Source organism: Acipenser ruthenus, chromosome 3 (assembly GCF_902713425.1).
Source record: "Acipenser ruthenus chromosome 3, fAciRut3.2 maternal haplotype, whole genome shotgun sequence".
Lineage (NCBI taxonomy): Eukaryota > Metazoa > Chordata > Actinopteri > Acipenseriformes > Acipenseridae > Acipenser > Acipenser ruthenus.
The window spans coordinates 75,594,808-75,606,061 of record NC_081191.1 but is presented as its reverse complement, the minus strand read 5'-3'; the positions used below and the strand labels follow the sequence as shown (position 1 = coordinate 75,606,061).

Here is an 11,254-nt window from a genome sequence, read left to right as displayed (position 1 = left end):
ATATATATATATATATATATATATATATATATATATATATATATATATATATATATATATATAAATTTTACACTCTTAAAAAAATAAAGTGGGTACGTTTTTTGTTTTTTCTCTTTTTTTTCGTCTTCACAATGAAGAATTGAACCGATTTTTACCGAGGTGGCCGTCTCAGCTGCCTCAATGGACGCTACGCGCCTGGTTGTATATTCACTAAAATGAAGCAAGCCTGCAGGCAAAACTTGGGTGTGAAGCCACTCGCTTTGAGAAGACTGCTGTTCACTTGCTTTCAGTTATATGTGAAAAGCAAATATGGACCAACCAATCTGCTTAAGTTTGTTTCCAAATCAACTTGGTAGTGGAGGTGTGCTAAAACCTCTGTAGAGGGTTTTCCGTGGAACAGTTTATTAAGCTGCCATTAACTGACAACAGAGTTGAGAGCAGTTTGGCAAATAACACAAAAGCTACAATGCAGTACTGTGAAAAGTGCTAAAAGAAAAAACAGCTGACAAAGATTTTGCAAGCTTTGTGTATTTTAATTAGGACATCGTTTTGCATACAAGACAGCCATTGCTTTCCTCAAGAACTATAATAACTGAGCAGCTTTTCATCAGTGGGCTTCAGAATCTTTTTTTCAGCCATGTTTACCACCCAACCTGGAGCAAGACCGAAGAAAATCTGCCGGGGGTCTTTGCGTGTGGTCAGCATGTGGAACAGTTCATCCTTGGTAACGTCTGGTAAAACGTAGCCATACTTCCTGGCAAGTTCAAGCCTGGCTTGTTGGATCTTTGCTGGATCACTCAGGTAACCACGGTTTTTGGAATCTGTGTAGTATGGAAGCAAATCTTCTCCTGGAAGCATGCGTTTTGGAATGGGCTGTCCCCTCATAAAGAAAGGTACAGGCTTACACAGGAGAGCTAAAAAAAGAATAAAAGTAGGTAATAAACACAGGATAGGGGGCTATGTGGCCCAGGGGGGTAGTTCACAACTCTCTTATGCCTAAATGATCAAATTAAAGCAGGCATAATGTGTCTATGCAGGTGATAGAATGGGTTGTGCAGCGATTGTCTATACAACCCTGACATGAAAAAAAACATAACTTCTTACTGCAGCAAAACCCACAGATATGTGCAGTTTACAACCGCACCAGCCATATAACTTACATACTGTATGAGATAGCAAAGCAATTTAGACAGTAGCTCTCCCAAGCACATATACATCAAGACTATAAATAAATAAATAAATACTTAGTCAAGTAGACAAACATGGATTTATGGAGGTTATGGATTTTAAAATGTTAATTGTTTTTATTTTATATTGTAAGCTTTACTATGACAAGCGTGTGCTTCTGTTAGTAATAATTACAAAATAAGCATATTGGGTTCCGTTTCAAATCAATTCACCAGTGGAAAACAAATTTACGCTTAAGATATACTGCATAAGATATATACTTACATAAACTTCTTGGATCATAGAAACCTGTTGTAATAATTCCACCATTCTTCTCTATTGCAGCAATTGCACACTCTGAAGCCATCTGAACTTCAATGTTAACTTTAGCACAGAAAGTATCAGCACCCTGAAAAATATATAAAATGTTATCACCTTTGTTCAACAAGTGACAAAAGGCAAAGACTGCAGACACATTTCACTCTTCAGTGAATCAATATGTGACACAATGCAAATTGTAGTTTCACCAATTAGTATCCAAGAGTTCAAATCTTTAGCTAAAATCAAGTCACCAAGTTTGCCAACAATACAGGCTTGAAGAAACATTGCCATCCAGAGGTCACAATTAGTTTTACATTGCACAGTGCAGGCAAAATATTTTGTAAAAACTAGGAATAAATTGCAAATATGTTCTGTGGCTTAAGTGTAATTTATACTTTTAGTTTTTATACTTTTGCAATTCATAAAAAGTGAGAATATTACTCAAATTTCATTAGCACATTTTGAAAATCAGGTCCCAAACATGAGGCACTGTGACTGAACCATTACATTCATGTTTTACAACCAATTTAAAAGTTGACTGAACTGGTCCCAAAGGTTCCTACCTCCTCCACTAGCTGCACACCATAGTCCCTCTTCAGTGGTTGCACTGTGACCCCTCTGCCATTGACGAGTTGGGTTAGGTCAATAGGTTGAGTGGGGTCTATTCTGCCCAAATCTATTAGGTACTGAAGTCTGTTCAGGCTTAAGGGCTGGTACTGAGGTCTGCGACTAAAAAAGAACAAACAAAAAAAAAACAATAAGAGAAAACAATACTAATAACATTGACATTTTGTAATCTACTCCAGGTAAAGCAGATGTAGCCATTAAGACAGGCATTTGCTACAATGGCTTGTTTCAGTTTACTTACAGTGTACTGCTATTTATCCATAACAATGTAATTCTGAGGTAGACAAATGTTTTGTTTTAGGCATCTATCAGGATTACAAGCTGATAAAGGCATTAGTCAAAAGCCAACACTATTTCTTCCCTATTAAAACAGAAGCAACGACAGCTGACCAAACATGTTACCTTAGTCCATAGCAGACGTACCGTAGAACTATTTGAAATACAACGGTGTATATTTCAATGAGGTAAACACTGGGAGATCTTAATACTACTTAACTAAATATGCCCACTGTATTTTTATATTATATTTAGTGATGAAAATAGGGATGTGAATCCCTCCCCTAGGGTAAATCTTGGGGAAAAATTTAAGATTTTTCACATCATAATACGATCTGGATTTGTGTTTTAGATCATTTAAAAGTAAAGAACAGTTGTATTATCATATATATATATATATATATATATATATATATATATATATATATATATGAATGATAAAACTGAATTGTAATTGAATTGTATTATTGTAAACTTCCAAGCAGTATAATAGTACATTTCCAGACAGTAAATGAATTACAACACTAATAAATAAACTTTAATTTCAGTGAAAGATGTTGACTTAAGAAACAAATAGAAAATTGGCTGTAATCAGTTCTACTGACAGTAGATACACATATACAAACACACATATACAAACACACACACACATATACACACATATATATATATACACATATATATATATTATATATATATATATATATATATATATATATATAAATAAATACTCACTCACCTGTGGCCCTCATTGTATCCATATTTTGGAATTACAAGGTAAAACGGTGTTTGGCCCCCTTCAAATCCAAGTCGAGGGCGATTTCCTCTCTGTCGCTGTCCTTTGTGGCCTCGGCCACTTCTGCTTCCGCCATGAGCACCACGACCCCGTCTTTTCTCCTGGGGGAGAAAAAAACAAACAAAAAAAACACACACAACTGAGATGGGGTGGAAATCCGTTTTACCTGTAGATAACTTGTCTTTCAGCCATGGTCATAAGTGACAAAGTCCAAAGATCTAAAACTGTCACTGGCGAGCACCATTAGCTGGGGTGCTAGGTGAAAGTGATACCCTATCAGGTTGTATTTAACAGTGGGTTTTTTTTCGTTCTTTCTTTTGGTACAGCCTGTAATGATAACCCCCGCCATAAAAGCACATCCCTGCAGCTGCTGTACATTTTAGACATAACAAATATAATGAAAAAGCAGATGACCATGCATATCTATTGGTTTCTGAAAGGAAAGTCTATTCGGTTTCTAGTTTAAGCCTGATACAGCTCAGTTACTGTTTCTAGCTTATATATTAATTTAGTTTATTTAACTGCTCTCTGAACATATACGTTTGCTCCTAATGTATCCATTAACTTACAGGACATATGGCGATTTATTACTTAAAAAATAAATCACAAACTTTCCCTAAAAGGAATACAAACGCCATCACTGTTTAAAATAACCGGACTCACGGCCTTCTTTGCTCCTGGGTTGGGTCTGAGATTTGCAAGTGATATCCTGGGTAAATTTCGGAGAAGATCCAGTCCCTTACCCCCTGTGTTTTTAGGAACAGACATCTTTGAATCTCTCTCCAAGGGCAGAGAATCGACACCCACGTGGTATAACACAGAGAACTGCTTTACGGCCATCCCACTCAACGTTCAGGATTACGACACCATAACGTTGCCGTAATGTTACTGTAGACAGATCTTGTTGATGTTTGAATTCTATTTGCATATTGTATATGGCTTCGTTCTTTCGATTAAAATCTTCATCGAAGGTAATGCGCCTCAAAATTGGTACTGACAGGTTAAAAAATAAATTGTGAAACCGATAGTAGCGTATCCAAATCTAAAGTAGGAATTAGAAATCACAGAATTCTGTAGGTCTGTGATAGTATTGTAACATGTATTACTCATACGTTGTCTTTTACTATGAAAAGGTGATTTTAAAATTCACTTGTAACCTAAAGGGTAGACAAAGGGTAAAAAAAGGTTAAGATTGAATCAAAGTGGAGAAGAGGTTGAAATGGGAAACACACTAGTCCAAGTTTTTCGAAACGTCCTCATGGTCAAACAATGTCTACCTGCAATACTGTGCACACAGGGGCTTGTTTGACAACGCTCTGAACCAGAAATGCTGACAACCTTAGGCTTCAGCAGCAAAGTGGAGGCTATCAATCACAATAGAGCACAGGCGGGATTTCCCAAATGTGTGCCAGTGCCCGATCCAGATGATGAGATTGGTTGTTTACCTCGTCCGCCCCTGGAAACTTCACAATACACCGAGAAGGACAGACCGGCATTAGTGTTTAAATTCAGTGACTTTATAGTGGCCTATAATCGTGATATCCTTTTGTTATACAATTTACAGTTGCACTAGCATTGTATTAAATAGCCTGCAGAATCCTTGACCACGTTTTGAGTCAGCGTTATTGTTTTAACCTTTCATAGAAACATACTGATTTATTGTCTTGTTGAATGTCAGTTGTCAGTTCGGTGTATGTGTGGTAATAACATGTCAGCGCCGCTTCCTGCCATAGTCCCCGCTGCTCGGAAAGCCACTGCTGCGGTAAGTTGTGCTGGTGCATTTAAAAACTGGTCTTGGTTACAATTCATTTTTGTTTTAGTATTCTGTATTGGTTCATTGATTATGACGTGTTAGATTAAACGCTCTGGATTGTTTTTAATAAATAAGCTACGCAAAGTATATGAGATAATTACCAATGTTTCCCCATCAGCTCTTGTTCCAACACAATGTGGCTATAAGTTAACAAAAAATAGTAAAGTATGGTATCCTTTTAATAATATCCTGACTGACATAAATAGCAGAGACTAGACTAATGTAGTGTCACGTCATGTTGTTGTATCCTTGCAAAATTATAGAGCAGATCAGGTAGTTTAGTTATTACTAGTTTAAAGAAGACCTATGTAACCATTTACACATATTTGGATACTTTATCATGATTTTATAACCAATGCTAAAGTATTTAATTTAAAAAATCCTTTAAATACTGGGTTTAATTCAACCTCCTTTTACCTTAAAGGTTATATTCCTGCATGGACTTGGGGACACTGGGTATGTATTGGCCACTTATATATAAAAAAGTTGATCATATTAAACTCGTAAAATAAGCATTCACATGTTAAAAGTTAGTTAAATTGGCTTTGGGTTCAGGAACAGTTTTTTTTTTCTTCAAAATAAGCAGCATTGATGATAAATCAACCACTTTTAAATTGTTTAATATGGAGGTATTCTATCCTGAAAACATGGTCTGGTTCTGTTGTAGGTCTACCCTTTATACTTGAACTGGTATACTGTTTTAACTGGTGTACTTTAAAACAACCCTAACATTTGAATTCCTAAACATTGCTTCATAAAGGTGAAGACATACTCATATACAGTACCCTTTTTGTGGTTATTAGTGGAAAAATTACTTGAATATTTTAAATACATAAAATATATACTTTATTATTTTCTTGAGAAATGCAAACTTACTGGTACTGAGTTTTGTTTTTATTGAATGTTTTTCTGTGCACAGACATAGCTGGGCAGAGATTTTTGCAGGGATCCGGACATCTCATGTGAAATATATCTGCCCTCATGCGTAAGTATGCTCTTTTTATTTGAGCAAAACAGCTGGTACAGGATTTCTCACTTTGTCTAGTTTTAGCGCTAAATACTCAATCCAAAATCAGTTCATATACGCAGTCTAAATGACACAGTCCATTAAGGTCTAACTTAACATGTTACTAATTGATTGGCCAAATGTGCAAACAAGTTGTTGTCTAATTTTGTTATTTTTAGTTAAGAATGGAGCAAAACTTTGCACTTGAGCAAAACTGTCCCAGTTATGTAAGAATCTCTCACCTGCCAGTGCCTGTAGGGAAAATGCTATAGTAGCACTTGCTAGATAATCATCTAATACAATATTAAGCAGGTTTATACTTATGAAGTGGCTCTCAGATTTATATTTCATTAAAAACATTTTTAATAATAATTCTAATACATTCTAGATAGGGTTTGCTTCAAGTTCACAATGTTATAAAATTAACTTAACGTGTACAGATTTTAAAGAAGCACTTTACAGAATTGCCTGTTGTATTGAAGGATTATTCTGTGTTCTTCAAAACTTGTTTTTGATTTTCATTTTAGGCCAGTAATGCCTGTTACTTTAAACATGAACATGGCCATGCCTTCTTGGTAAGTATCACCTGGCTTTTGAAATCAGTTTTATAATTTAAATGCATGTTATTAAAAAATAAATAATAATACAATTGGACAAACGTAGAGTGTATTGCCAGTTGTGTATGAATATAACCAAGGAGAATATTTAACAGTTTTGGTGACAGCAGACTGCTTAATTACACACTCCTCAAGCTGGACCATAACAGAAGTGTGTGTTTACCGGTTTTGACACCTGAAATTAGGGGTTGGGGAGCTTTTGTATAATATTATGTTCAAATATGAAAATGATATAGGCACAATGCTGTAAGAAAAGAGTTCTGTACACTATAGTAATTTATACAATTACATAATGAACTTAAAAGGATGAGGTTTCTGCTTTCTTGAGTTGGCATATGTTGTGTTTTAATAAATTCCACCATTAAAAATCTGTGTTGCCTTAAATAAATAAATAAATAAATAAATAAACTGTGAGCATTACAGATCATATTGAAGAGTCAAAATGAAACTGGGATTTGGGGCATTTTTCTCTGGTTGTACAAATGTGTATACTCGGTTTGTGTGGTGAAAGGCACACTGTATATATACTTTCATTTGATATACTGATTTGACCGTATTTTGAGACACAAATCTCCTGCACTGTAAACACGAATGGGGTTATCAAATACGCACATGCATACTGCGTTAGGCTTAAGCAGTATTATCTACATGTAGATCTGATGAATCTATCAGTATTGAATCAGATACAGCATTTATTCACAACAGAAAGCAATCACATTAAAGTCACAATAAAAAAAGATGGCAAATACATGTTATTACCCCAAAAAACTAGAACCATTTTCTTATATTTTACACAGGTTTGATATCATTGGACTTGGTCCAGATGCAGAAGAAGATGATTCTGGAATCAAACAGGCAGCAGATAACAGTAAGTAGCAATGGAAGTGGAGAGCATCTTTTAAATGGTCAGGACTAAAATAAGCAGATACATTATAGCATAGGTTTGTTTCAGGTCTTTGCTGGAGCGATAAGTTAGAACTAAGTCAACCATGAACCACCAGTTGTTAATTTGTGACCTTACCTGCAATACACCAGAGCTTGCACAGAGCTCTCATGCTGCGAATAGATGGAGTTTCAAAGAAGACCCATCATCTTACGTCTATCAATCACTGGACCCAGGCCTGGCACATTAACTTCCACTTCATCGTTCTGTAATACAAACCAAAAAAAAATAAGATCTTCACTACTACAGTACCTTGGACAAGGATTTGGTTGAAAAATATTATTGCATAACTTCTTGGTGCTGCTAATCATGAACCGGAAAAGTATTTTTAAATGGTACAGGACAGGATAAATGCATGGCCCCCCAGTCTGCTGTCTGTTCAGTTTAATGTACTGTACTCAAATAAGCGCAGGACAAACGTATTGTTTTATTCAATAATAATTTTGCCAAGGTCCCCAGGGATTCTCAATCTGGCCCTGCCTAAGTAACTTCCTTACAATTCCTTAATCTAAGATAACAAATTAATTTAGTACAGATAGGGCCCCCAATATCTCAATTAGTAAAAAGCACTGCCTCAGACAAGAATTTTAAACACCAATTCATGTGTAAAAATGTGTGTAAAATTGATGAAAAAAAAAAAAATTGACTTGCAGTTCTTTCACAACCATTTAGCTTTTGTTATTTTTTAATTATTTATTTTTTTCAGTAAAGGCACTCATAGGCACTCAATAATAGGGTAGGAGTGTGGAGTAGTGGTTAGGGCGCTGGACTCTTGACCGGAAGGTCGTGGGTTCAATCCCCGGTGGGGACACTGCTGCTGTACCCTTGAGCAAGGTACTTTACCTAGATTGCTCCAGTAAAAACCCAACTGTACAAATGGGTGATTGTATGTAAATAATGTGATATCTTGTAACAATTGTAAGTCGCCCTGGATAAGGGCGTCAGCTAAGAAATAAATAATAATAATAAAAATGTGTGTAAAATTGATGAAAAAAAAAAAAAATTGACTTGCAGTTCTTTCACAACCATTTAGCTTTTGTTATTTTTTAATTACTAATTTTTTTTCAGTAAAGGCACTCATAGACCAAGAAGTAAAGAATGGGATTCCTTCTCACAGAATTGTTTTGGGTGGATTTTCACAGGTAAAAATGATTTCAAAATGGAATTGATAAAGGGCCTGCGTTTAAAAGCACCTGGGGAGGCTGGGTGTGGATTGGTTTAATTTTTTTTTTTTTTATAATTTGGAAGATGTTTTCTTAGTATTCTATTAAAAGAAGAGGGAAAATAAGATAAAATAAAATAAGAGGGATCAAATTTTCATTCTTTGCGGTCCATTGTCGGACTGGGTCTGACATTGCAATTATTCCTCACAGGTCCTTTGTCGGACTGGGTCCGACATCATTATAGCAACGCAATAAACGGGTGTCTAGTCGTTTTTTCTCCGGAAAAAGCCGAGAAAACCATTCAATTGCCGAGTGGGAGCGACAGGAGCCGAAACAAGTCGAAAAAATAAAAAAATAAAAAAATAAAGGCGTATCTCATGAATAGTCATACATGGTATCAGGTATCAGATAACGGGGGTGGAAGTAAGTAAACAAGTTGGCTGACTGAATCAGCGCACAGAAAACACTGACATTTGCAGAGCTTTTTTGAGATGTTATAGTAATAAAATAATGACTTGGATCGCATTATTGAGGAGTTTGGTGATAAAACGAGTGATCCGGAGATGATCGATCGGTATGTACGACTATTATTATTATTATTATTATTATTTATTTCTTACATAGGTGAACGCTATAGCAAACGAATGGGTGGGGCGGGGCTGGAGATGCCTAGTGAGTGCTTTGTTGATATGCAGTGCCATTTAAACCCGTTTGACTGAAAAAAAATACTTTCAAACAGCGCGTCTAAAATTAACTGCGCGTGTGAAAATTAATTAGACCTGGCGTGCCTGACGCGCAATTAATAAATGGACCGCAAAGGGTTAATGATTATGTGCAATTTATGAGAAACAAATAGAAGTTGTCTTCCAGAACAAGTATGAGGGTGAAATTGTGTTTCTTTTATCTTTGAACAGGGAGGTGCATTGTCTCTGTACACAGCCTTGACTTCTCAACAGAGACTGGCAGGTGTGGTAGCACTAAGCTGCTGGCTTCCACTCCGTAGCTCTTTTCCACAGGTACTATACCTTTCTAACACAGCTGCTAAGAACCTTCATTTACATGTTAATTTAGACAATAAACAGTAATCTGCTTTGCTTTATCTTTTATGAATTATGTATTTGTTTATTGTTATGGTACCATCTCTTTATTAATGCTGCCATTAAAGAAATAAAGCAGCAAACCCTTTTATGAATAACAAGTAGTTCCACTGCTCTTATTTTTTGTATCACAGAAAATAGTTAATGGAAATCTATTTGCCATTTACTGATTAGAGTGAAATTCATAAAACACTGTTTAAAAGATAGTATACAATTGATAGTTCTGCATAAAAAAAATTATTTAAGGATACAAACTGAACTAGTACGTGCTTGCAGGCTGAAGGCAAACAGTCCTTGAACTATTTTTTAATGCTGTGTTTCATTTTATTCCTCCATACTCCATATGTTTTACTTAAATATATTAAATATGAACATTAGCTTTACTTTTGATTTACTGCAGTATATTCTTCATCGCAGGATTTGTTTTTCTTGTAGGCAGCAGCCAATAGTGTGAACAAAGAAATTGGCATCCTGCAGTGCCATGGGGAGGCTGACCCTCTGGTACCTTTGGTGTTTGGGTGTCTTACTGTTGAGAAGTTAAAAAGTATTGTCCTTCCAGCTAATATCAACTTTAAGACATATCCAAGAATGCCACACAGTTCCTGCCCTCAGGTCAGTATCTTAATGTGCAAAATCTAAAGTAGTTTTAATGATAAAGGCCCATATTTCTCACCTCTCTTTTACGTTAAGTCTGCTTAGTAAGGGATGAAATTACCTATTGATTATGTACGTTATATATGCCAGTTTAGGGACATGAAATATTTATAGTCGTGTTATTCCTGTTAACTTGTTTTCATTTAGTCATTTCTGGGTATAATCCAGGATTTTTTTAAAGACCTTTTGCATAGCCGGAATCAGGGTGGGGATACATTTATCTAAAAATGTATGTGTGACATACACTACACTGAACAAAACAAATAACAATGCTATTGTCATATTATTTGCTTATGAATTTTGCACCAATATTCACCGATTCACATGATTACGCGATTATGATGTATGTACTTACACTGATTTAGGCTTACTGTTGTGTTATTTTTCCCAACAGGAAATTATGGATATTAAGCAATTCATTGAAAAGCAACTACCTCCAATCAGTTAATGACACGGCAGAAGCCTTTTGATAATGCACCAGCACCAACAATGGACTGACCCTGAATTCTTCCACTTACCTGTACCCCCACTCTCACCCCAACACAGCAATACTCTAGAGACACGTTGTTTTATGTACAGTCACCACATTTTGCCTGTAACACACAGAACATGCGGTTAAGCTGTGAAAATGGTTACTTTATGGTCTTTACACTACAGTATTTTCTGCAAGTATTACAGAGAACATATTTAACCCATTACTGCATGACCTTTTTGTTTTTTGTAAAATTGTGTTTGCAAGTTTCATTTGGCAAGTTAGGAGTATGTATATTAATT

General features: G+C 35.6%; 2 protein-coding genes across 2 annotated transcripts; one reads left to right on the top strand and one right to left on the bottom strand.

Moving 5' to 3' along the window:
• Window positions 1–512: 512 nt before the first annotated feature.
• On the bottom strand, window positions 513–4,042 carry mrpl15 (mitochondrial ribosomal protein L15). The gene is made up of 5 exons (XM_033992582.3): window positions 3,851–4,042; window positions 3,131–3,288; window positions 2,052–2,217; window positions 1,453–1,576; window positions 513–914 (listed from the first exon to the last, which is right to left on the bottom strand). Exons 1-5 carry the CDS (start codon window positions 4,025–4,027, stop codon window positions 577–579), a joined length of 963 nt encoding a protein of 320 aa, XP_033848473.2. The 5' UTR covers window positions 4,028–4,042; the 3' UTR covers window positions 513–576.
• On the top strand, window positions 4,043–11,176 carry LOC117394375 (acyl-protein thioesterase 1). Its single transcript, XM_033992587.3, has 10 exons — window positions 4,043–4,158; window positions 4,866–4,949; window positions 5,425–5,456; window positions 5,920–5,985; window positions 6,534–6,581; window positions 7,421–7,491; window positions 8,635–8,708; window positions 9,644–9,745; window positions 10,262–10,438; window positions 10,875–11,176. Exons 1-10 carry the CDS (start codon window positions 4,123–4,125, stop codon window positions 10,926–10,928), a joined length of 744 nt encoding a protein of 247 aa, XP_033848478.2. The 5' UTR covers window positions 4,043–4,122; the 3' UTR covers window positions 10,929–11,176.
• The last annotated feature ends 78 nt before the right edge of the window (window positions 11,177–11,254 follow it).

Bases quoted from the DNA above. Each gene is read 5' to 3' on its own strand.
- mrpl15 (XM_033992582.3), bottom strand. From the start codon at position 4,027: ATGGCCGTAAAGCAGTTCTCTGTGTTATACCACGTGGGTGTCGATTCT. The intron at 2,218-3,130 runs GTGAGTGAGTAT...GTTCTTTTTTAG, and splicing joins GGATACAATGAGGGCCACAG to TCGCAGACCTCAGTACCAGC. The intron at 1,577-2,051 runs GTAGGAACCTTT...TATATTTTTCAG, and splicing joins GTGTGCAGCTAGTGGAGGAG to GGTGCTGATACTTTCTGTGC.
- LOC117394375 (XM_033992587.3), top strand. From the start codon at position 4,123: ATGGCTTCGTTCTTTCGATTAAAATCTTCATCGAAG. The intron at 5,457-5,919 runs GTATGTATTGGC...TTCTGTGCACAG, and splicing joins CATGGACTTGGGGACACTGG to ACATAGCTGGGCAGAGATTT. The intron at 5,986-6,533 runs GTAAGTATGCTC...TTTTCATTTTAG, and splicing joins AAATATATCTGCCCTCATGC to GCCAGTAATGCCTGTTACTT.